The sequence below is a fragment of the Leucopleurus acutus genome (assembly GCF_964270905.1).
Source record: "Leucopleurus acutus genome assembly, chromosome: 20".
Lineage (NCBI taxonomy): Eukaryota > Metazoa > Chordata > Mammalia > Artiodactyla > Delphinidae > Leucopleurus > Leucopleurus acutus.
In genome coordinates, this window is record NC_139162.1 from 46,683,978 (window position 1) to 46,709,454 (window position 25,477).

The 25,477-nt window shown below is 52.6% G+C and overlaps 2 protein-coding genes across 3 annotated transcripts; both read left to right on the top strand.

Moving 5' to 3' along the window:
• The first annotated feature begins 840 nt into the window (after positions 1 to 840).
• TIMM50 (translocase of inner mitochondrial membrane 50) lies at positions 841 to 7,871 on the top strand. Of its 2 annotated transcripts, XM_082862003.1 has the most exons (12): positions 841 to 958; positions 1,118 to 1,243; positions 1,886 to 2,048; positions 2,578 to 2,609; positions 2,825 to 2,846; positions 4,314 to 4,372; positions 4,465 to 4,584; positions 4,988 to 5,092; positions 5,202 to 5,300; positions 6,277 to 6,433; positions 6,774 to 6,880; positions 7,669 to 7,871. In XM_082862003.1, exons 1-12 carry the CDS (start codon positions 851 to 853, stop codon positions 7,768 to 7,770), a joined length of 1,200 nt encoding a protein of 399 aa, XP_082718129.1. In that variant the 5' UTR covers positions 841 to 850; the 3' UTR covers positions 7,771 to 7,871. The 2 variants fall into 2 exon arrangements, with proteins under 2 accessions (XP_082718129.1, XP_082718128.1); XM_082862002.1 differs by lacking the exon at positions 1,118 to 1,243.
• Positions 7,872 to 12,783: 4,912 nt separating this feature from the next.
• DLL3 (delta like canonical Notch ligand 3) lies at positions 12,784 to 20,555 on the top strand (the record flags this gene model as incomplete). Its single annotated transcript, XM_082862255.1, has 9 exons — positions 12,784 to 12,852; positions 12,980 to 13,261; positions 14,117 to 14,174; positions 15,104 to 15,346; positions 16,274 to 16,491; positions 17,579 to 17,801; positions 19,100 to 19,679; positions 19,918 to 20,002; positions 20,342 to 20,555. 9 exons carry the CDS (start codon positions 12,784 to 12,786, stop codon positions 20,345 to 20,347), a joined length of 1,764 nt encoding a protein of 587 aa, XP_082718381.1. The 3' UTR covers positions 20,348 to 20,555.
• Between the last annotated feature and the right edge of the window lie 4,922 nt (positions 20,556 to 25,477).

Consider the following 25,477-nt stretch of genomic DNA (forward strand, 5'->3'; position numbering starts at 1 on the left):
ACATGTCTCTTTACAAATGTAATATAAACTGTATTATAAAATAGTTCAAATGTTTAAAAAGGTATGTCAGGAGCACCCATGTCCCCACCACCCAGCATAGGAACCATATGTGTACCGGATAGTAAGGACCCACTCGAGCAGCACACCCAGTCCATTCCCCTCCAGAAGTAACCGCACCCTGAATCCTGTCTTTTCCTGACTTTGTACATTTACTACCTTAGTAAATGTCCCTAAATGTTGTGTGGTGATTTACATGTTTTTAAAGTTTACATAAACAGTATGACTTGTTTTCCTCTCAAAATAATTTGAGGAAGATTCATCGTGGTTCCTGTAGCCTCTAATTCATGGATTTCCTCTTAATACCCCGAGTCCGCCAGATACGGGCAGCTGTTCTTTTGGCTGAACCTCCATGAAACTGGCTGGTTTTCCAGACCCATTTTAAGAAGCTCACGGGAGGAGGGGCAAGAAAGGGTTCGGAGAATGGGAAGGAAGACGGATGAGGCCTCTGGGCCGCACGTGAGTAAGAAGGTGTGTGAAGGTGGCTTTCAGGTTTTAGGACAGATCACGCAGCCACAGGTTCCCTGCGTTAGGGCTTCCGCTTCACCTCGGAGCAGTGGGTGTCCGGCGCCGACCTGGGGGCGTGGGCGGTGGAACGCAGTCCGGCGCGAGGGGGGCGTGGTGCCGTCTGTCTCCCAGTCCTAGTTGGAGTGCCCGCGGCAGTGCGCCCGCAGCCCTTTGTCTCTCTCGGGCTCCCGTCCACCCGCCGCTCTCCTGCACCACCCATTGGCCGCGGCCCCGGCCCGGGGCGGGGAGACAGTGAGGGGGCGGGGTAGCGTGGCGTCAGCGCAAGATGGCGGCCTCGGCGGCGCCGTTCCTGCGATTGCGGAGCGGGCTCCGGCAAGGCGCGCGGGGGCTGTGCGCGAGGCTCGCGACGCCGCCCCCTCGGGCCCCGGACCAGGTGAGCGGGGTGGGGGTGTGGGTGGCCTCCGGGTGCTGGGGCTCCTTCCTGGAGTTCCAGGCGGACCGCCGCCGCCCGGAGGTTCTGGGACGCAGCACCTCAGGGTGCTGAATGGAACACCGCCAGCATTTTGGGTCTCTTCCCCGCTTCCCGGGGTAGGCAGCGCTTGCGTCCCGGGCTAGATGCTTGGGGGCTCAAGTGCGTCCTCTGGACCCCACCTCCTCGACCGCACGTGGGCGCCGGGGGAGGGGAGTCATCTGTTCCCCCATCTCAGTGACTGTTCAGGTAATACTTGAAGGGGAGGATCCGGGGACGCTGGAGTCCCAGCCTGGCCTTGCGGGTATTTCCCCCGCGGTGGTGGTGGTGGTGGTGGTGAGGTAGATGTTCGGGCTTCTGATTTGACCTGCCTCCATCTTGACAGAGACCCAGTCATTCTGACCTCCGGGTCCATTACTTCCGTGCCCTAAGCCGCAGCAAGCGATTGCCCCTCCGGCCCCGCTCCCATTCTCTCCCCCTCCATACCCCGCTACTGTGAGCCCCAGGCGTCCGGAGGACTTAACTCTCCGTCCTATCCCCTTGAGTGTCCTTCATTGTCTTGCTCCAGGAATCCCAGTGTTCAGCTAGGCTCCCTCATCTTATCTCCCTGCCCAGCTTTTTCCGGCTCCAGGCCCTCCAATCTTTTGCTTTTGGGATCCCGGGCACCAGAGCTTGTCAACTCTTGAACCCCTGGGATCCTGGTGCCAGACAGTTTAGTTCTTGACCCTTCTGAGAGACCCAGTCTCCTGCCTGCCCCTCCAGGCACACAACACCTGGAGGCCATGTGGGTGGTTGCTTCCTGGCTCCCAACCTCGATTCCTCTCAGACCAGGGTGCCCAAACCACCCTGACCTTCTTTCTCTCCTCTCTTGGCCAACCTACCCCCTTTCAGTTGCAGGCTACAGAGATTGGGAGCCGAGCAGGCACTAAGGCCCAGACCCAGGGGCCACAGCAGCAGAGGAACTCGGAGGGTCCCAGCTATGCCAAAAAAGTCGCACTCTGGCTTGCTGGGCTGCTCGGGGCTGGTGGGACCGTGAGCGTCATCTATATTTTTGGTGAGGAACGTACCCTTGCCCACCAGTTTTGTTCTGTTGGCCCGCTATTCTGCTTGGGAACTTCCCCCTCTTTCCCCTAAGGGCTTCACCCGTCTTCATTCCCTGGCTCCTCCCTCAATAGGGCAGCCAACTAGAATTTGGAAATGAGGGAAGTCTCCCTACTGCCTCTCTACTCAACGTTCTACTCTTTCTAGTTGGTTCCTGCACTAAGCTATGGGGAGTCAATTGGAAGAGAAGGAAGGATAGGCTGGGCCCACCCCCCTAAGCTACCTCTTCCCTCAGCACCCAAAACTCCAACCGTCCCCCTAGTCCCTTCATTCCTCAGAGACCCAGGAGACTCTGCCCCAGCCCTTCTTGTCTCAGAGGCCCAGGTATCCTGGCTACCAGCCCCTTCCTCTCTCTCAGGAGGCCATGATGTTCTAGCCCGCTTCCCTCAGACCCAGGAGGCTAGGCCCCCTGCCCTTTTCCTTCCGTAAAACCCAGGAGACTGGATCCTCAGTCCTCTCATTCATCACTATCTGCCTTACAGGAAACAACTCTGTGGATGAAAATGGTGCCAAGGTGAGCTGGAGAGAGACCCAGAGCCTTACCAGGGGTCCCATCCTGTGGGTCTCCTCCCATTTGGCCTGTTCAGGCTCATTTGTGGTCTGGGGTGAACCTCTCCCTCCCAGGGACCTTTGCCTACTCTTCCCAGGGCCCTGGAAATTCCTTTTCTGGGTGTGATGGGGTTCTGCCTCTGCCATCCCAAACCCTCCATTTTTCTCTCTACCTCCCAGATTCCCGATGAATTCGACAACGGTGAGTAAACAAGCACAGATTCTGGGGTCCCCTGACCCTCTCTACTGTGCCCTCCCCATTTGGTGCTCCCCCACCCCTCCATTGGGAGGTAGGGGAGTCAGCAGCTGGATGGCTTGGGGGGAGGGGCATACAAAACTCCAGCCCCCTTCCCTGGCCCCTCAGCCCAAGAGCAGATGGTCAGGGACAGATAGATGGGGGAGGGGAATCCTAGGTGGGTGGGAGTGCTTGGGGAGAACTGGGCTTTCTATCGCCAGACACATGACTTCCTGTGCCTTAGATCTGAGCATCTGCAGCCCCTCACCCCCTTCTTTATGACAGCTTCTTTTTTTCCCACCAGGTCCCTACCCCATCCAACTCCTCATTTCCGAAACAATGCCTCCTTCCTTCCTCCCCCTTATGATTAACCAGCTCTTAGGGAGCTTCTGACAAGTTGGATAGTAGAGAGTGGTTGTTAATTTTATCACATCTGGTCCCTCCCAAGAGAAATATAAAATTGGTAGGTCCAGAAAGCCACTTGTGGTAGGGATGTTTGCAAACTGGCATGTTAGTACATTGATTGTTTTAAACTAGGCAGGTAGGTAAGTATGCTGGTTTAACTGGGCAGATGTAGAATCATACTGGTTTAAACAAGGCAGTATACTGATTTAAGTTGGGCAGGTAAACTTGTAGTTTTAAAGTGTGTGTGTTTATTAGCTTAAGTGGTGTTTCGATATTTTGGTTTCAAAAAGGCAGGCCCACAGACAGTAGTTTAACTGCACTAAAAATATTGTATTGAAGAAGGTAGTCATGTAAGATTTCTGTTTTAAACTGGATTTGGTGTATTCACTTATCCAAGATTTGTCAGCCTCAGCCATTCTGATGCTATAGATCATGTAATTCTTTGTTGTAGGGGAGTGTCCTATGCATTGTAGGATGTTTAGCAGCATCCTGGGCCTCTATCCACTAGATGCCAGTATTGTGACGGTCAAAAATGTCTCCAGACATCGCAGAATTTTCTGGGAAGTGAGGAACAAAACTGCTTCTAGTTGAGAACCACTAGTTTAAAGTGTACAGACGTGTGTATGTTTATCGTGGCTTAACTAGATTTCACATACTTGATTAAAGTGGGCACATCTGGAAACCTAGAGGTTCAAAATGGACTAAATATACTGGCATAATGTCAGCAGATTTATTTATATGTACATGGGATTTAAGTGGGCAGATGTATAAGCATTCTGTTTTATATCTGGGGTGGTGTGTGGATATAAGTATTCAGATTAAAACTTGACAGGTGAATAAAAACATTTGTTCATACCTGGCAGTTAGATATGTCATTGCTTTTTATCTTTGTACTCGGAAGTGAGCTGTTTCAAACCAGGTGGGTATGTAGACCTGTTTGTATCTGGTAGATAAATAAACCCCTGGTTTGTCCAGGAGGTTGAGCAGTGGCTTATCTTGGAATCCCTTTGTGCCCTGGTGTTCTCCTAGATCCAATTCTGGTACAGCAGTTGCGCCGGACATACAAATATTTCAAAGATTATAGACAGGTGAGCAGGAGCCCTGGGCCCAGTCCCTATCCCTTCACCCCCAGCCTCCTGCCTCCTTGTCTGAGTGCCCCCATTACATCTCTCTTTCACAGATGATCATTGAGCCCACCAGCCCCTGCCTTCTCCCAGACCCTCTGCGGGAGCCGTACTACCAACCACCATACACACTGGTCTTGGAGCTCACTGGCGTCCTCTTGCACCCTGAGTGGTCGGTGTGTCCTGGGGAAGGCAGCGGGTTAGGGACACCAGATAGGGCTGGGTGGCCGGCTTGTGATGATGTGGTTAAGAGCATAGACTCTTGAGGCCCCAGTTCCACTCTGTGATCCAGGGGAACAGGTATCACCCCTCATTGCCTTGCTTCCCTCAACTGTGCTACTCCGCAGCCCGGAGGTGGTTGTAAGTGTGCCTTGGCACACAGTAAGTGCCATAGGGGAGTCACGTCCTCCATACTTCTGGGCCCTCAGCCACAGCCATGTGCTCCTGCACCCCTCCGAGAGCCACAGAGATGGAGAGAGCATTCTGGCTCCGGGAATCCCCCGAGACTGGGTCTTTGTCCTCTTGGGGCTACAGGGACCTCCGGGTCTCAGCGTTTCACTGTTCTCACTGCCTTTCCAGCTGGCCACTGGCTGGAGGTTTAAGAAGCGTCCAGGCATCGAGACCTTATTCCAACAGCTCGCCCCTTTGTATGAAATCGTCATCTTTACATCAGAGACTGGCATGGTGAGGCCCCCGGGGCAGGGGCGGGATGGTCGATGTGGCAGGAGGTGAGGGAGAGCTGCAGGGCTAAGGCTCAGCCTGACCTTGTTCTCCCCCCAACCCCACCCCCCAGACTGCCTTTCCACTCATCGACAGCGTGGACCCCCACGGCTTCATCTCCTACCGCCTGTTCCGGGACGCCACGAGATACATGGATGGGCACCATGTTAAGGTGCCATGTCGGGGCCATGGTGGGGCTCTGGGATTTGGGGGAGGGCTGGCACTTCCCAAAGGAAAGAGGACCCAGCTCTGACCCCAGCCTCAACCTGTTTCTGGTTGAGAAGCAACCGGCTGCTTCTGGTTCTGCCCCAGGTCTGAATCTGGTAGGACACTAGCCTGCCGCCAGCCTGGGCTGGGCCTCTACGCCCTTTTCTCTGTCCCAGAATCTGGGAGTGGGAGCAGGGGAAAATGGGGTCTCTCCAAAGAAAACAGTTGGGAGTACGGGGTAGGGACATGACATTTGGAAGTGGATTTTTGTCTCTGTATCTGGAGCTGAGTGTCTCTGGGACTATGTAATTATAATAGTTTAAATGAGACTGTGTTGGAATTTGACTTGGGGTCTGTTGCTGTGACCAATGATATATCCAGGGGTCCAGGAGTCTGTGGGGCTGTGAATGGCCCTCTTTGTGGGTCTTTGTCCAGGTATCCATGGGTCTTGGTGTCTGTTGGGTTTCTCACTGTGTCTTGGGTCTGGGGGTCTGTGTAGTTTTTCAGGGTTCGGAAGGACATGGGCTGTGATTGAGGGTCTTGAAGGGTCTGTCTGGGTACCTGTCTTTGTGTGACTCCCTGTGTGTTGCTGTGGATCAGTCAGCACCTCTATCTGTGAGAAGTTTACAAACGTGCAGCTTGTCACAATCACCTGGGGCAGTGGTTAAATACACTAGTGCCACCTCCCTCCCCAGGGAACCTCCAAGTCAACCTGCCTGAGCACCAGGCCCTGGGTCTAGGAATCTGTGTGACTAGCTCCTCTGCTCCCTGCTAGGTTTGATGTCTTCATCCCAGCCTGGTCTTCGGGAGGCCGTGTTGTGATGATCCCAGTGTGTGATACCAAGTACATGTGTAGTCTGTCCACCTCTCTCTCCCTCTGGGGGTTCCTGGTGGGAAGGGAAGGAGCACAGGCCTTGACCTGACCTGTCATCCACTTCCAGGACATTTCGTGTCTGAATCGGGACCCAGCCCGAGTAGTAGTCGTGGACTGCAAGAAGGAAGCCTTCCGCCTACAGCCCTACAACGGTGTCGCCCTGCGGCCCTGGAATGGCAACTCCGATGACCGGGTCTTATTGGACCTATCTGCCTTCCTGAAGAGTGAGGCTGACCCCTGACCTCCTGGCCTCTGACCCTGGAGCCTTTGACATTCAAGAGGAATGATAAGATGCTTGATTCTGGCTTGTTTTTTATATGAAACCAGGGACTTGCGATGCAGGAGATCCATGAGCATCTTGCAGTCTTTAGAAGCTTCTTAGAATGTTTGGGATGCTTCTCTGGAATGTTTAGGGGATGCCTGGGAATATTCAGGGGAATCCCTTTTAGAATGCTGAGAAATGTTCCACGTAGCTCTGACCCCACCCCGGTCTGACCTTTACCCTTGCGGGCCCTGCCTCCCTCTGACCGTCAGCTGGCTGACCCCCACCTGCTATCCCCACAGCCATTGCTCTGAATGGTGTGGAGGATGTCCGAACTGTGCTGGAGCACTACGCCCTGGAGGAAGACCCACTGGAGGCTTTCAAGCAGCGGCAAAGCCGGCTGGAGCAGGTGAGTCCTCAGCTTCCCAGCGTGGATGGGGGGTGTCACCGTCAGTTCCCCAGGCTCTTGAAGGCGGAGCCCTGGAGCAGCTTGTCTCCACTCCGGCTGTGTGACCTTGAGCAACTGCCTTCTCTTTCACACCACCCATCCCAGGGGGCCCTTTAATGAGGGGCGAATTGATTCTGCAGCCTGCGCTGAGCACAGGAGGCAGGAAACGCTAAGCATTTGAGATAGGTCCAGAGGCCTTGATGGTCTGGGGGTCCTGGTATTTTGTGGGGTGGGGGTTTGGATCAGGTCTGGGAAGAGGGATCCTTGGACACTTGGCCCAAGGGTTTGGGCAAGGAGTTCTGATGACCTGTGATCCTCTAATTTTTAAGTGGGGATAAGAATATGAATTGAGTCTGAGAAAGAGATTCCGAGGAGTCTAGGCTGAGGTTGATCGAGTTTGGGGTCGTGTTCCTGGCTAGAGCTCCTGAGTACCCAAAGGAGGAATCCCTGGAGATTTGGGCCTGGGGTCCCTCAGCATCCAGACAGGGGTCTTAGGGCTCAAGACTGGGCACTGGGGGCTTAGGGAGTAACATGTTGTAGTCCAGTGTAGGGCCTGGGTTAGGTTCCCAGGGTTCAGGGGACAGGCCCCCTGGGATTTGAGTCTGGGCTTCTGTGGCTCAAAGCTGGCTTTTGCCAGTGTCTGAACTGGGTCCTTAGGTTCTGGGTGCATCCTGTGTCTGGGCTGGGCAAAGGTTTAAGGAAGGTGGCCCCTGGGCTGACTCTCCCACTCTGTCTGCCCCCAACTCCAGGAGGAGCAGCAGCGCCTGGCTGAGCTCTCCAAATCCAGCAAGCAGAACCTCTTCTTTGGCTCCCTTACCAGCCGCTTGTGGCCTCGCTCCAAACAGCCCTGACCTCTGGGCCTCCTCAAACTCAGTGCCTGGGTTCTGGGCCCCAGGCCCAGTGCTCCCAGACCACGGTTTGGCCAACCACATGTCCAATAAAGTTCATCCCAGACGCCACACTGCTGTGTCCGGAGAGTGTCCAGATGGGGGCATCAGGGTGCAGTGTGGGACTCTTCGGGGGTCGTCCCACAGCGGCTGATCGGCTGCCGAGCAGCAAGGGCGCTCTGGGGGGTGATGGTTGGTTTTAACTCTGGCCTGGAAATCCGAAAACCTGTGTAGGGCCCTGCCCTAGCCGTGTCTTCCCGTGTGCCACGTGGTCTGTGAAAGTGCATCTCCCTCTTTGGCCCCAGATTCCCTATGGAAAAGAGAAGAGAGGACGGCACTGTGGGTTGAAATACAGGTAGCCGCCAGGCTGCTGTGTAAATGTGTGAAGTGTGGGCGCGTGGGGCTTCGGTGGACCAGAGGCTGCCCCGCCCCATCTCACGAGGGCAGCTGCTGCTCAGCTCTGCCAACCGTGGCCCTGTGGGAAGGTGGGCCTAGAGTTGCTTGATCTTCTGGTTTTTCAGTAGAAGCCAGGAAAGGGGTTGTTATATTAAATCTCCCAATTTAAAAATGTTGGCTCCTAACTAAAACAGACTGTAGCAGCACTCTGCAGTGGAGCTTTCCGCGATGTGTACCCCGTGTCATGTATCTCCACTGTCCGGTAGAGCGGCCAGTGGCCTCATGGGGCCATTGAGTACTTGAGATGTGGCAAGGGTAACTGAGGGATGAGATTTTTAATTTTGTTTCATTTTAATTAAATAGCCGCGTGTGACTACTGGCTCCTGCAATGGACAGCACATTTGGGTATTATCTAGGAGTGTTGAGTTCCAGACTGGTTGTTATTGGCCGCGCAGCAGCGCAGCATATGGGATCTTAGTTCCCTGACCAGGGATCAAAGCCTGCTGCAGTGGAAACACGGAGTCTTAACCACTGGACCGCCAGAGAAGTCCCTCCAGACTTTTATAAACCCAAATCCAAGTTCGGATCCAAGCTCTATGCCACGTCCTGACTTGTGTGATCACAAGCAAATGAGCAAGTTACTTCCCCTCTCGGTGCCTCAGTTTCCACGTCTGTGAAATAATAGTCCCTACCTCATAGGCTAGGCTTGAAGGCTCAGTGAGGTCCCCCAGGTAGGCACTCAGATGGTAGCTGTATGCACCTTGGGAGCACCTTTCTGCCTCCCTTGCCTCATCTCTAAAATGGGGGCGATGATAATACCCATTGTAATAGAGTGGCTGCGAGGAGTAAATGGGACAGCTCATGCTCAGGCTGCATGTATATTCAGTGGGGCTTATGGTTACCAGGCCATGCTGGTTCTTCCCAGACTGAAATGTCCTGTACCATTTTGGCAGTTGCCTGCCCCCCGGCTGTCTCAGCCTCTCCTGCTCTAGCCAGCATTTAGTGCTTGTACCAGTTAGATACTTTTAAAAACCCTTCCCTGGTATTTGTGAAAAGAATTAAAATGTATTTGAAACTGTGTGGGCCAGATTGAACTTGAACTCTAGATTTTTAAGCAAGGCTCACAGATGTCTACAAATAAGTAACATTTGCAGCCCTCCACCCCCACCCTGAGGTGTACCATTTGTAATCCAGGAGAGAGTTTCCTCGATATCCTCAGGATTCCCTAGCTTGAGAGCATCTGCAGGATTGAGGGAGGGCCTGTGTTTCCTTTGCAGGTGGCTTTGAGTGTTGGAAACTCCTAACTGAAAGCAAGGTATTTGGGGAACATGATCCTGGGGAGAGGGTTTGTGGACGGAGGGAGCCACTGCAAGTGAGTGCTCGCCGACCACAGGGGGTGACCCATGGGACCTTCTGAGAAGCTTTTGAAATGTGACTCAGATCTGTCCATCCACGGGGCATGAAAGGAGGAAGTACATTTGTCCATTGGCCCGTGGCCCTGGGGGTTAAGGTTAGCACTCTGGGTGGCACATGCTTCAGTGTCCAGTGGGTTCCTCCAAGGCCTCTCCCCGACATTGATGCTGGTTCAGGGATGGTGCTGTCTGTCAGGTCACACCTGCTTAAAGCTGGATGGGAGGAGAAGGTTTGACTTGTGCCAGGTGGCCTCTGAGACGCTGCTTACGTGACATGGCCTAGGATGTTTATATCAAATGCTCGGTGCTAGGGCTGCATTAGGGCGTCATCCAGTGGGCAGGATTGGGCCAGTGTTGAGGCATATCCCAGCAGGGGCTGAATTCCCAGGTTGCACGCCACTTGCAAGCCCTGTGACCCTGGGCAAGGTCTCAAGCATCTCAGTTTACTCATTCATAAGAGGTTAATAATAGTACTTCTCATTTGCTTACTCAACAAATACATCCTAAGTACTGACTGCCAGCCCTCATTTTAGGCACAAGGGTGTACTGGTGAACAAACTAGAGGAAAAGCTCTAGAAAAAAAGGAGCTGATGTTCTCATGGAGGAGACAGAAAGTGGTCAGATATTTCTTGGGGTAAAATAAATGCATACAGGAAAGCATGGTAAGGAGATAGAGTGGTTTGGGAACAGGAGTGCTGTTTTAGATTGAATGGGACAGTCAGAGAAGGCCTCTTGGGAGGGTGTATTTGAGCAGAGACTAGAATGAAATGAGACAAACCATGGGGATATCTGGGTGTGCCGGGCATGGTCACCCCAGGGCCTTTGCACTTTCTATGCCCTCTGCCAGGAATGTTTTTTCCCCAGGATCCATATAGCTCACTCCCTCCCCTCCTTCAGGTCTTTGCAGATGTCACCTCAGCATAGCCTTCTGTGGGCTCTAAGGTGGGCACATAAGGAAAAGTCCTAGATAGCCAAAAAGATGCTTGGAAATCCCTTAAAGTACACATACAGACTTGAGAGAATTCACATGAAACACTATCGTGCCTGGCAGAAACCCTCAATAAAGGCTGGCTATTTTTACAGTCTTTAAAAATTTTGAGATATCTTAGACGTGGAAACTGTTACCTCCCCAGTTATTATCCATGGCAGGAATTTGCCTTCTCGCACAGCTTCTAATAACTGTCCAGATCTCATTTGAATAGTTCCTATAATGGGAGGCTCACTCCTTTACCTACCCCAGTACAGGCCCTAATTTGCCTCCCATTAACTGGGGTCCACAAGGTCTGGCTCTGTGCTTTGGGGCCACAGAACCTGTTTGAGTAGGGGGATGTGGAGGGAGGGCCTTAAATGTCAACCTTAGAATTTCAGAAGCTGGGAGGCACTGGGGAGCCATGGAAGAGTCTATGTAGGAGAGGGACATGGTCAGATTTGTGCTTAGAAAGACCTCATAGGCCAGAGTGGTTGGGGCTGGGATAGAGGAGTCCCCAGGGGCTGTGGGAACTCAGAAGAGGTGCCTGACCCCCTTGGGGGGTGTTAGGGAAGGCCTCCTATAGGAGGTGAAGTCTGGTAACAATTTAAAAAGAAGGAAGTGGAAAGAATATATCAAGTAGAAGAAAAACCTGTGCAAAGGAACCTGGCATGTTCTGCACAATTGACCATGGCCCTCCCCTGTTCAAAACCCTTCCATGACTCCCGTCCTCAGGATTATGAGAAAACTGTTTAGATTGAGTTCTTTCATTCATTAAAAATGACTGAGCACTTACTGTATGCCTGGCTCTACTGGGCTGTGCTTTATTGAGCACCTTCTCCAAAAGAAAAATATGTACGTATATAATTGAACCTGTATTTCCCCCTATAATTATTAGCTTCTAAGTGTTAAATTTTTTTCTGTTGGAAAAAAAAAAAGTTTACTCCATCTAAAGGGCTTTGCTCAGCACCTGGCAGAGTAAATGATTAGGACCGGAGGGCTGGAACATCTGCTCTAACTGGCTTTCCTTGCGGTGGTCCTGGAATACTAAGGAGCTTCTGGAGGGCGCCGGGTGCCCCCCCGCCCCCCATTCATCCTGGAGTGAGGGAGCGGGCCCCTGATCTGTGAGGACCGAATTTCCTGCCCATTTGCTGCTCACACCTTCCGGAGGCCAAACGGGCAGCCCAGCTGCGGCCCAAAGGGGGAGGGGCGCGGCCGCCCAGCAGATGGCAGCATTTACATACAGCTGGGAGCCCCCTCTGAGGCGGGGGCTCCTCGCCCTAGCGTCTGGTGCATCCGTGATGCGGGTTTGGGGAGGGTGGCTTTGTTTTGGGGAGGGGAAACACACTCGAGCATGCGCGCGTGGTCACACACACACACACACACACACACACACACACACACAGACACGGGTCCACAAAGAACACTGGATCTTCATCGTATCCACACAGGGCTACACTCATGGACCTCCCACACCCAGCCTCCTTCACACACAAACCCTCAGCCATTCACAACCTTGCACAGACCTTACCACACACACAAACACACACAGCCACCTAGAGGCACCTGCACAGACCACAAAGTCACAGGTTCCTATGACTACACACAGTGGTCCAGGAGCTAACACATTTTTGTACACCTGAACAGAGAAGCATCTACACAGCCACAGAATCTCAAAAGTCACACAACCATGAAATCATGTACATCTCCATTCTCCCATGCAGGTGTGTGTGTGCGTGTATACATACACACACACACACACACACACACACACAGAATCTTAGAATTATTTACAACCTCACAAAGAGGCTTAACCATATACAATTTCAAGCACACGTGGAGCCACACAATCTGACCTAGACACACAATCACAGTCATGTACACCCTCCAGTAGCTCTGGCTCACACACCACACACAGAGTTTTAAAATCATATCCAACCTCACACACAAGCTTAACACCCCCCCCGCCACCCTATTCTCAGCCACACAAATCATGCCCACAACCGCATATAAGATGTACACTCACTGCATTGCCTGTGGCCACGACACAGTCTCACGGCTGCTCCAGCACGCTCTCCTTCCCCTGCGACCTCCTCCCCTAGGGTCCCCTGGAGCCGGCGGCTGCCCGAAGGGGCGGAGCTGTCCTCTCAGATATAAGGCTCCGGAGCCAGCAGCTGCAGCTCCCAAGACCTCCGGAAGGCCATGGTCTCCCCGCAGATGCCCCAGCTCCTCTCCCCGACGGTGATCCTGGCGCTCTTTTTCCTTCCCCAGGTCGGAGCCCGAATGGAAAGGGTGGATGGGAGGGTGTGCGACCCGGGGGTCTTGGGGAGGGGGCGTGGGGCGGATGAGACGTCTGGGTCCCCGTAGTCCCCTCACCCTGTACCCCTTTCCGCCCCAGACACGGCCGGCCGGCGTCTTCGAGCTGCAGATCCACTCTTTTGGGCCGGGACCAGGCCCGGGCGCCCCGCGGTCCCCCTGCAAGGCCGGGGACACCTGCCGCCTCTTCTTCAGGGTTTGCCTGAAGCCAGGGATCTCCGAGGAGGCCGCCGAGTCTCCGTGCACCCTGGGCGCGGCGCTGAGTGCGCGCGGACCGGTCTACACTGCGCAGCCCGGAGCGCCAGCGCCTGACTTGCCGCTGCCAGACGGCCTCATGCGCGTGCCCTTCCGGGACGCCTGGCCGGTGAGACCCAGCCCCGGGGCACGCTCGTGCTGGGGGCCTTACCCAAACCTCGACTGCCATCTGCCCTCCAACTTCCAAGACTCTGCCCCCTGGGGACCCCAAATTCCCAGTAACTCCATCATCTGGAATCTCACATTCTCAGACCCATAAACCCTACCCATAAACCCAAATTTTCTGATTCCGAATTTCCCTCTAGGGAATCCCAGATCACAGCCTTGCATGCCTGGAACCCTGAATTCCCAGAACCCCAAACTCACCTTCTAGAAATCCTCAATTCACAGGACCCTACCCCTGTTCCTTGGGGATCCTTAAACACTGGTATCCTCATCTTTGTCCCCAAATTTCCTTGCACCTAGGGAGACTTTCACACTCTGTCTTGGGGACCCCCAATATCCTCTCACCCTATCTCTTCTCAGACCTTCCAGTTGGGGCCTGTATCCATGACTTTTTCACCTCCAAAATCCTACTTCCCATCCCACAACCCCAAAAGCATAAAGGTGAACAGAATTGTTTTTGAATTCTAGATGCTTATGCTTTTGGGCAAGTGACTTTCCCTTTTCCAGCCTCAGTATCCTCATCTGTAAAATGGGATCATCATGGTACATTACAGTGGTCCCTTTTGAGAGATTCAACCAGGTATCTTGAGTATAGTGCTTACCACATAGTAAGTGCTCAATAAAGAAAGCCAAAACAGTCATTCCTTGCCTGGGCCAGCCTCTGGGAATTGTCCCTTGCCTGTCTGGTCCCTGGAATGGTCATCACTCTTTACCTCTTAAAATCTGGGCTTCATTGAGTACCTACCTGCCCTGACCACGGTCTTCATTCTTCCCTCTCCACCTTCCTCCACCCAACCAGGGCACCTTCTCTCTCATCATTGAAACCTGGAGAGAGGAGTTAGGAGAACAGATTGGAGGTGAGTATCTTCAATTCTGGGACTTCAGTGTAGAGTGTGGGAGAGCCAGAGAGTTGGGGCCCGATGTGAGGTCCAGGAGGGTGACATGGGGCTGTCTGTAGGGTGGGGCATTCATGGGATTGCTGGACCCATGATGTCATCACAGCTCCCGGAGTGTGGTGCTGGGTGTTGACAGCCCCAGGGCTCTTGGCATGTCGACACAGAAATGTCCTGATACCAGGCAAAGCGGGGTGGGGGCAGGGAGAGGCGGGAAGAAGCTCTCTTACTATCTTGGAGTCGAAGCAGCAGCGTTTCACAGTCCTGCTCTGTCACCATCTGATTTTGAGAACCCAGGGTACAATATGAGTTACTTTCTGGTTCTTGTAGGCAAAGCTCTGTCACCTTGTCCATACAGAGGACCTCAGGACCCCTTTGGGACGTTGCAGTTTCACCAGAGAGGTTTCAGGGAGGGATATGGGATGATCTTAACCTTAATTCGAGGGGGACTTTGATGCTATATAAGGCCCAGAGGGGGGGTTCTGTCACCATTTTGGTATAGGAAAATCCTGAGACACAATTTGGGGGTGTTTTTGACCTCACTTCAAAGACCTGTCATTGCCCTTTGGCCATATTAGGGATATCATATGTCCCAGGGTGTTAGGGGTCTCATAGCTACTTTAATATACAAAAATTCTGGGGCAAAATATAGGGGCACTTCGGCTTCTCTGGGAGAACTGTTATCATCATGATGGTCATAGGGTTCGCGTCATCGAAGATCCCAGGGCGCATTAGGGGAGTTTGCAGCCTTGCTAAGTAACTGCCATTCTCAGGACTCAAAAGGGGTGTTTTGGCTTCTTAAGATGGGAAGGGAGAGTGCGAGCCTGCGCGCTCCGTCTCCATCCCGAGACCGCGGCGGGCCGCAGCCTAGCACATATGCCTTCTCACCTCAGGGCCCGCTTGGAGCCTGCTGGCGCGCGTGGCGGGCCGGCGTCGCCTGGCGGCCGGGAGCCCGTGGGCCTGGGACGTGCAGCGCGCAGGCGCCTGGGAGCTGCGCTTCTCCTACCGCGCGCGCTGCGAGCCGCCGGCCGTTGGGGCCGCGTGCGCGCGCCTCTGCCGCTCGCGCGGCGCCCCCTCGCGGTGTGGCCCGGAACTGCGCCCCTGCCCGCAGATTGAGGACAAATGCGAGGCACCGCGTGAGTCCTGCGTTCAACCCCACCCCATCCCGTCACGGCCCCTCCGGCTCCTTTCACAACCTAGTTACCCTCTTCAGGGAACTGGGGACCCGAGAACCCCTCGCCAGCTTCACTCATGGTCTTCAGCCTGCTCCCATGATCCAGCTACCACTTTCTGGGAAGCTAAGGACACTAGACTTCTCTCCAGGCCTGCCTGGGCACTCCAGCCCCCTTCCCTCTTCCCAGCACAGTTGTCTCCCCAAATAAGAACCGCACACCCATTTCCCACCCTTGTACCCCCAGTTCCTCCCCTAATCCATACCCACACCCCTTTCCAGATGCTCGGACCCCAAAGCTCTTCTAATTCTGGGGCCCTGCCTACCCCCACTCAGGAGCTTTGGAAGCTCCTCCCATCCCCCCCAGGGGTTCCACCATCCTCCCTCCCTGTGATTACACTCTAGACCCCACTGCGTTCTAAAGCTTGGGGTCCCCCAACCCACCCTAGCTATCCCAATGTCTGAGCCCCACTGAATCCCCTAGGACCCCCAGGCTTATCCAGATCCTCCCAGACCTCCCCTAATCCAAGGCCCTCCCATTTCCCCTGAAAGGCCAAGGGTCCCTCCTCAATCCTCTTCCTTCATTCTACTCTCTCCAAGCTCAGACCTGGGAACCTCCACTGCGTTCTCCTTCCAAGGGCACAGACTCTGGAACTCATTGGTCTGGGTTCAGATCCTAGCTGTGCCACTTCCTAGCTGGGTAAATCACCCTGCCTCTCAGGGCCTCAGTTTCCCTGTCTGTAAACTGGGAGTCGCAATACCATCTAGCCCATTGGGTTGACAGTCACAAAGATGAAACAAGTGATGCCCGGAAAGTGCTCAGAAATTTCTCTGATTTCCTATCCTCCCTTCATCAATATTCCTCTTCCCTCTGCCTCTCCTTCCCCCATAGCGGCATGTCGAGCAGGCTGCAGCCCAGAGCACGGCTTCTGTGAGCAGCCCGATGAATGTCGATGCCTGGAGGGCTGGACTGGGCCCCTCTGCACAATCCCTGTCTCCACCAGCAGCTGCCTCAGCCCCAGGGGCCCATCCTCTGCTACCACTGGATGCCTCGTACCCGGGCCTGGGCCCTGTGATGGGAATCCGTGTGCCAACGGAGGCAGCTGTAGTGTCAGTATCACACACACCCCCACCCCCCGATCCTGGGTAATACTTTTCCCAGGGAGTCCCCTGTCTGGGGCTCCATGAGACAACAGCCTTGCGGGGGTGGGGGGGGTGGCTGGGACAGCTATCAGGGAGGGCTTCCTGGAGGTGTCCAGCCTGCATCTGGGGCCTTGAAGTAGGATGACATGTTGGGGAGAGCAGCCCCAGTGGGTGGCACCTAAAGGTGTAGATGTGGGAATGATGGGGGATCCTATCGGGCCACAAACTGCCCCGCCTATGGGGTAGAGAACAAGTCAGAGCTCAAGGTAGGGGTGGTGGGGCCGAGTGGGTTGAGGATTAGGGAAAGGCGGGCATCAGAGAAAGCTTCTGAAGATGGACCCGGGCTGGGGCTTCTGAAGTAAGCCCCATTTGGCAGACAGGAGGCGACTGGAGAAGCTAGACCGGACGAGTGGCCTGGGGGAAGCGAAGGTGTGGTGGTGGGAGTGAGCCTGGGATGAAGCAGAGCCTGGTGTGGGCCACCTGGACACTGCCACCACGGGACAGTGAGAAACACTCAGTGTTCAAGTTAGGGGAAGGGCCTGAGAAGGGGAGATCCAGGGAAGGCTCCATGGAGGAGGTGGGCTTAGAGCTGAGACCTGGAATTAGGCCTGGGCCATGAGGACAGCATCGGGGAGGGCAAACAGGGCGGGCAGCATTTGGCAGTAAAGGTGTAGAGGTGGGAACGGGATCTCTCCGGGCCTCCAGAGCCTCCCCTCTGTGGGGTTGGATGTGCAGACCCAGAAACGTGGAACAGAGAGTTTGTCTCGGCCTCAGGGACTTCCTCGGTGAGGCCCCTACACCCTAGGAGGTGGGACTAGACCAGGAGCAGCCCCCCAGTGGTCAAGACTGAGGAAGGGCGGACTTCCCTGGCGGTCCAGTGGTTAAGACTCCGTGCTTTCACCGCAGGAGGCATGGGTTCAATCTCTGGTCAGGGAACTAAGATCCCTCATGCCGCACCGGGCGGCCAAAAAAAAAAGAAAAAAAAAAAAAGACTAAGGAGAGGGATGGGATTTCTAAGGAGATGCCGATCCAAAGTCCTCTTGCCTGTGCCCAGGAGACCCCGGGGTCCTTCGAATGCACCTGTCCCCGTGGGTTCTACGGGTTGCGGTGTGAGGTGAGCGGGGTGACATGTGCGGATGGACCTTGCTTCAACGGCGGCTTGTGTGTGGGAGGTGCGGACCCCGACTCTGCCTACATCTGCCGTTGCCCGCCCGGTTTCCAAGGCTCCAATTGTGAGAAGAGGGTAGACCGGTGCAGCCTGCAGCCATGCCGGAATGGTGAGGTGGGGAGCACAGAGCGGTGAGGGTGGGGAGTGGGGGTCCCTGCATGTTCAGTGGGGAAGAGCAGGGCTTGGCTCACACAGTCCCGGGTGGGGATCCTGACTTTGCCTCCTCTCGGTCTGCGGCTGGGCTCCCCTCTGCCCAGCCTCAGTTTGTTATTCTGTAAAATGGGCGAGGTGACATTCTTATCTCATAACTATTTGTTGAGCATCTACTGTGTGCCAGGCCCTGTTCCGGGGATACAGTAGGGAATGAGATGAAAACCCCCACCCTCACAGAGCTGATGGAGCAGAGAGACAATAAAGAAGATCAATGAGTAAATATAGGAGGTTTTGTGGTGATAAAAACTAAGAATAGGGAATCCCCTGGTGGTTAGGACTCTGTGGTTCCACTGCAGGGGGCATGGGTTCAATCCCTGGTCGGGGAGCTAAGATCCCAAAAGCCGTGAGGTGCCGCCAAAAATAAAACAAAAAAAAAAAAAAAAAAAAAAGCCAGAAGGGGGATGAGAAGTAGTGTGTATGGGGTGGCAGGTTGACATTTTAGCTAGAGTGGGTAAGGAAGACCATGCTGCAGGTAGGGAGGCAGCCGTGTGGGGATATGAGGGAAGAGTATGTTCCAGGCAGAGGGATGAACAAGTGCAAAGACCCTGAGGTAGGAATATGCCTGGTGTGTTCAGCATCGCAGGGAAGCCAGTGTGGTTGGAGCAGAGGGAGTGAGGGTAGGCTGGTGAGAAATGAGGTCAGGGAGGTGACTGGGACAGATCCTGTAGGGCTTCATGAGTTATGGGGAGGATTCTGGTGTTACCCTGAGATGGAGCCAGAGGAGGGTTGGGATGGAGGAAGAATCGGATGGCTTTCTGGAGGAGGGGACACCTGAGCACAGACCTGGAGGATGAGCTCGAGAAGAGAACAGGTGAAAAGAATGAGAGAAAAGGAGGAAGGGAAAAGGGAGAAGAAGGCACGGGCAAAGGCCAGGTGGTTCAAACCCGTCGTTCCAGAACTGTTGAAACTATTTCAGTACGGTTAAAGCCGAGAGAAAAAGAGAAAGAGACCCAGAGAATCAAAGAGGTGTGAGGCCGAGTTAATCCAAGACTTCACCAGGGGGAAAAGAGGCGGGTCGGTTTTACAGGCAAACTCCCAGAGGCTGGCCCTAGAGTTAGACGGTAGAGGGGCGCCCAGAGAAAAAATGAGGGCGGGGATCACCGAGCTGAGAAGAAATCGCGGGCGGGCTTCGAGCGGCGGGCCTGGGGGACTCCCCATAATCGAGCCGCGCGCCTGACGCCCTCTTCCCCACAGGCGGGCTCTGCCTGGATCTGGGCCACGCCCTGCGCTGCCGCTGCCGCGCGGGCTTCGCGGGGCCACGCTGCGAACACGACCTGGATGACTGCGCCAGCCGCGCCTGCGCCAACGGCGGCACCTGCCTGGAGGGCGGCGGCGCGCGCCGCTGCTCCTGCGCGCTGGGCTTCGGTGGCCGCGACTGCCGCGAGCGCGCCGACCCATGCGCCGCGCGCCCCTGCGCCCACGGCGGGCGCTGCTACGCGCATTTCTCCGGTCTCGTCTGCGCCTGCGCGCCCGGCTACATGGGCGCGCGGTGCGAGTTCCCGGTTCACCCCGACGGCGCAGGCGCGTTGCCCGTGGCCCCGCCGGGTCTGAGGCCGGGGGACCCGCAGCGTTTCCTTTTGCCACCAGCTTTGGGACTGCTGGTGGCCGCGGGCTTGGCCGGCTCTGCGCTCTTGCTGGTCCACGTGCGACGCCGTGGCCCTGGCCGGGATACTGGATCTCGCTTGCTGGCGGGGACACCGGAGCCATCGGTCCACGCGCTCCCTGATGCACTCAACAACAGGAGGACGCGGGAAGGTGCCGGGGATGGCCCGAGGTGAGGGGCTTGGCCGCAGTCCCTCTCGGCTTCTTGCATCAATCTCCGTAGTGCAATTGGCCTGATTCCTTGATGGGCCTTCCTTGATTGGTCCCTTTCTCTTATCCCAGCTCCAACCTTTTCCTGGTTGGGTCGTTTCACAATTCCTCTGGTTGGCTTTGGGTTCCCTTCCTTGGTGGGTGGGAAAACAAGATATGAGAATTTAAAGTGTCTGGATCTTACTCTTTTCCTCCCGCAGCCCGTCCTCAGATTGGACTCGCCCTGAAGATGGAGACGCTCGTTCGGTTTACGTCATATCTGCTCCTTGTATCTATGCTCGGGAGGTAGTTACCCACCTTTCCCCACCCTGCGCACGTTGGGCATGTTGGGCAGAGGCAGCTCCTGCTTTTCCTGTAGCTCTCCTTTATCTGTAAAATGAAGAGGGTAGTGCCTCTGGAAGGTCCTCTGCCCATTTTCCAGTTTTGACTTAATTTAGTTCTATCTTGCATGCCTTTTGCTATCGTTTTGAGCTACTTGGCATCTTCTCTTTGGATGACCTTTGGACCTCAAGAGGTCACAGTGGGGAGCCTCAGCCAGAGCTTCTCCACTGATTTCCACTCACTGGGGAGAGGGAGGGGAGGTGGAGGCGCAGACCTTTCTAATGCTTCCTACTTTGTTTCTAGGCCTGAGCTGCCCCTTCTCCATCAGCACCTGGGGACAGAACCTGGATATTTTTGTATTCTCTGCTTCAGACACTTTGGAGTTCAAGCTGGAAGAGGTGAAGGGGAGGGTTTTACCATTGGACGTTGTACATAATGGTTATTTATATCCTATCTCTTTTTCTTTCCCCATCTCTCCAGAGACATCTATAAAGGCTCTTAGTTTGATCAGCTTTGACTCATCAAGTTGTGTGCTTTGTATGTGGTTTTGGGGCTGAGGGGAGAGATTTTGTCTCCTGAGAATAATAATAGTCAGGACTCTACTGCAGGGGTCAGAAACAACTCAAAGTAGTTTAAATAAACAAGAGAATTTATTAGTTTATAAAAGTGAAAATCCTGTGGCAGGTGTAGCTTTAGCAGGGCTGGATTCAGGGGCTCAGTGTTTCCTCCAGTTGTCTCTATGACTTCATATGTAGACAGGCTTTCATTGGCCCTGGCTTGTCACATGGCCTTGCTCAAACTAGGGGCCAGGCAGTATGGCTTATTTTGATTGGCCAGGCTTGGCCGTCTGTCTAGTGTGTGTCAGCCTGTCCAAACCACATGGAATATGTGGGCAAAGGAGTGTCCCTTTCTGTATCAAAAATCAGCATTTGTTACTAGATATAAGTGCTGTACCTGGCAGGCAAACGGACAGAACCAGTCAGTGAGAGCAGAAAGTAACTATTTTACAGGGGAATGGGAGGCTCAGAGAGTGGAGTAACCGCTACAGCTCCTTCCTGGTGAGATGGAACAAATCTAGGTAAGATCTAGCAGAGAAGGGGAACCTTCTTAAATTTGGGGACTATGCTAAGACAGTTCATCACACATCTAATACTGCTTCTACCACTGAAAATATAAAAAGCCTGCATCAGCCAATTTCTGCCAATCCTCCTTCCCCATATTTTCTAGTGGGGAGTAGGCTGGAACAGTGCCCAAGCACTTTTGGAAATGAGCAAAATCATAGGAACTGAAGATGAGAGAACAGAGAAAAGTAACAAATGGAATATAGCAACAAATGAACAAATGAAGGAGTCCTTTTATTAGAACATCAGCCAAGGGATCCACATGTTCTTTTAATTCAGTCAACAATACCATATATTGAATAAATACTTATACGTACAAATTCTCCTTTCAAGTTTCGCTATATTGAATTTCTGTGTCATGAGATTTAACTGTATCATTAAGGAATATGGACATTGAAACAAAAGCGTACTATTAAGTGATATTTAAATTGAGATTAAAGGCAGACATCAACACCAGCCCATTGTTCCTTCAAAGACAACGCGATATTCAGAGGCCGAGTCTTTGCTGCCTTGAACAAATTATACCACCTGCCGAGAGAGCAGAACTCAGTTTAAAAGCAAAGATGGGAAACTGTGTTACATTCATCACGTATTTTTTACAAAATTTATTTATTTTATGTATTTATTTTTAGCTGCGTTGGATCCTCGTTGCTGCGTGTGGGCTTTCTCTAGTTGCGGTGAGAGTGGGCTACTCTTCATTGCGGTGCACAGGCTTCTCATTGCGGTGGCTTCTCTCGTTGCAGAGCAGGGCTGTAGGTGCGCGGGCTTCAGTAGTTGCGGCATGTGGGCTCAGTAATTGTGGCTCGCGGGCTCTAGAGCGCAGGCTCAGTAGCAGTGGTGCACGGGCTTAGTCGCTCTGCGGCATGTGGGATCTTCCCGGACCAGGGATCGAACTCATGTTCCCTGCATTGGCAGGTGGATTCTTAACCACTGCGCCACCAGGGAAGTCCCTTCATTGTGTATTTTTGATCAGTGACTGCATGCAAGCTGAAGGCAGGCAGCTGAATCCCATGGATTCCCCCCTTTGATGCACTTCTGGTGTCAAGGATGCCTCACCTATCTCAGAGTCTTGGCACCATCACTGTACGTGTCGGTGAGTCATCACAGGAACAGTACTGGCTGGATTATCAAAGAGTGATGACCAGAGTCCTCTGATTCACCACCACAAGGGAAGAGTCCCACACCCAAGTCTGGAGGCCCTTTAAAGTGCAGGCTCTGTTCTATCACTTTGCCTCATAGGCTGCTGCAGGCTCAGCCTAAGGTCGTAGCCTCTGGGGCAAGGAAGACTATCTCAGATGATCAGAGCTTGCAGGGAAGAGAAAGTTATTCTGGTCCAAATCCTTCACTTTAAAGGTGAAGGGAAGCAGGGCCCCAGAGGAGTAAGATGGAAGGCATTGCACACCAAGGAGAAACTTGTCATTTTTTTTCTCTTTTGACAGAGCTTTAAATCTTTAAATCAGGCATCCACTTATTGCATTTAGCACAATGGCAGTAGCAAATAAAGCAACCTAAATGATCACTCCAAAAAAGCACAAACCAAGACAAAAAACCAAAAAGCCTACAAATGCACAGAAATCAGACTGCTTTGGTTCAGACCTGGTTCTGCCATGTATTCAGACAAGTCACTTTACCTCTCGGTGCCTTAATTTCCTTATCTGTAAAATGAAACTAGTAGTAGAATCTGCTTCACAAGTTTGTGAGTCTTAAATGAGTTAATAAGTACAAAGCATTTTACAACGGAGGCTGGCATGCAATAGATGCTCAGTAAATATTACTTCTCAATATGCTATAAGAGGAAAGCCCATTTGAAGTTCATTTCACAGAGGGGCAAAGTGAAGCCCAGAGAGGGGTAGACGCTTGCCTAGAATCGCACAGAAAATTCAGTGTCTTTCTTGATCTTCCTGGTTTCGGGGACCCAGGCCCAAGGTTTAGCACAGGAGGGGCTCTCAGGGATTGGGAAGCACAGTGGACTTCTGTTTGAAACCCTTCCATTAATCTGAATAAGGTCTGTACCTGACCTAATAGTATTGGACTGGACTTCCCTGGTGGTCCAGCAGTTAAGAATCCACTTGTCAGTGCAGGGGACATGGGTTTGATCCCTGGTCCGAGAAGATCCCACATGCCTTAGGGCAACTAAGCCTGTGTGCCACAACTACTGAGCCACACGCCGCAACTATCGAGAAAGCCCGCGCGCAGCGATGAAGACCCAACACAGCCAAAAATAAATAAATAAATTGAGAAGTTAAAAAATATGTTTATTAATTGATTATAAAATAAAATCTGCATTTTCAAGGAGAAAAGTCCTTTCCAGAGGTTTAGCAGATATGCTCTTAAATCTGATTGTCCATACTGGGGTCAAATGTCCATCTCAGGCCAATCAGTCCCTAGCAAATAGGAATGGATTGCCAAGCTCAGAGCAGCAATGCTCAAATTGTTTGGTCTCAGGCCCACCTACACTTGTAAAAGTTATTGATCGTCCCAAACAGCTTTTGTTTATGTGTATTCATCTACTGTTATTCATATCTTAGGAATTAAAACTGAGAAATCCTAAAACCAATTTAAAACAATAAGCCCATTACTTGTTAACATAAATAATATTTTTTATGAAAATATAATCATTTCCCCCCAAAAAAAAATTCAGTGAGAAAAGTGACATTGTTTTACATTTTTTGCAAATCTTGGAGCATTTAGTCCCTTTATATTTAAGGTAATTAATTAATTATTTTTATCTTTTTGCCGTACGCGGGCCTCTCACTGTTGTGGCCTCTCCCGTTGCGGAGCACAGGCTCCGGATGCACAGGCTCAGCGGCCATGGCTCACGGGCCCAGCCGCTCCGCGGCATGTGGGATCTTCCCGGACCGGGGCACGAACCCGTGTCCCCTGCATCGGCAGGCGGACTCTCAACCACTGCGCCACCCGGGAAGCCCTACTGTTTGTTTTTTGTTTTTTTTTAAATATGTAATTAATTAATTTTTGGCTGCACTGGGTCTTCACCGCTGCACGCGGGCTTTCTCTAGCTGCGGCGAGCGGGGGCTACTCTTCGTTGTGGTGCACGGGCTCTAGGCGCGCAGGCTTCAGTAGTTGTGACGCACGGGCTTAGTTGCTCCGCGGCATGCGGGACCCTCCCAGACCAGGGCTGGAACCCGTGTCCCCTGCACCGGCAGGCGGATTCCCAACCACTGTGCCACCAGGGAAGTCCCACAATTACTGTTTTTTGACATCATATTTTACATCTAATTGTTTTGTGTATGCGTTAACTGCTTATTGTGGATACAGATTGTGCATACAGATTGTGGATACAGATTTTACTACTTTTGTCTTTTAACCTCCCTACTAACTTTGTGTGTGGATGATTTCCCACCTTTGCTGTATGTTTGACTTCGCCAGTGAGCCTTTTCTTTCCGTAGTATTCTTTTTTCTAGTTGTGGCCTTTTTTTTTTTTCGCTTAGAGAAGTTCCTTTAACATTTGTTGTGAAGCTGGTTTGATGGTGCTGAATTCTTTTAGCTTTTGCCTGTCTGTAAAGCTTTTGATTTCTCCATCAAATCTGAATGTGAGCCTTGCTGGGTTTCCTCATTTAAAAAATCTTATTTCTCTTTCCTCTTCTACTTGTATCACAGAGTTCTATCTTCAAGCTTGCTAATTCTCTTTTCCATATAGTGTGCTCTATTTCCAATGCTTTCTAATGCATTCTTCATCTCGTTTATTTTGCTCTTCCGCTCCAGAATTTCTGTTTGATTCTTCTTTAGAGTTTCAATCTCTTTGGTAAAGTATTTCTTCTGTACATTAATTTTATTCCTGAGCTCATTGAACTACCTTTCTGAGTTTTCTTGTAGCTCCTTGAGTTTCTTCATAGAGCTATTTTAAACTCTCCATCAGTGAGATCTCAGTAGTCTGCGACTTTAAGTTTGGTTTCTGGAGAATTGTCATTTTCTTTCGTGTTACAGTGTTACCGTGGTTCTTCATGGTGCTTGATGAGTTGCTCCTCTGCCCAGGCATCTGAAGTAGGGGACACCTTTCTGCTTGATGCTAACGATTTAACAAGTTAGAAACTGAGGCGTTTCAGGGAGTTCCCTGGCGGTGCAATGGTTAGCACTCGGCGCTTTCACTTCCATAGCCCCGGTTCAGTCCCTGGTGGGTGAACTAAGATCCGGCAAACCAAGGGCCACGGCCAAAAAGAAAGAGAAAAAAAGAGAAAAAAAAAAAAAAAAAAAAAAAAATTGAGGCGTTTCTTCTGTTTTCCAGTAGGTGGAGATATAGCACAAGGTTTGGGTTTCTCTTCCCTGCGCTGCCTCCGGTTACGTTTGAGAGTCTGCATTT

What these genes read in the sequence shown, in the direction of transcription:
- TIMM50 (XM_082862003.1), top strand. Translation starts at nt 851, where the DNA reads ATGGCGGCCTCGGCGGCGCCGTTCCTGCGATTGCGGAGCGGGCTCCGG. An exon ending in CCATCTCAGTGACTGTTCAG is followed by an intron (nt 1,244 to 1,885) that starts GTAATACTTGAA and finishes ACCCCCTTTCAG; the next exon opens with TTGCAGGCTACAGAGATTGG. An exon ending in ATTTCAAAGATTATAGACAG is followed by an intron (nt 4,373 to 4,464) that starts GTGAGCAGGAGC and finishes TCTCTTTCACAG; the next exon opens with ATGATCATTGAGCCCACCAG.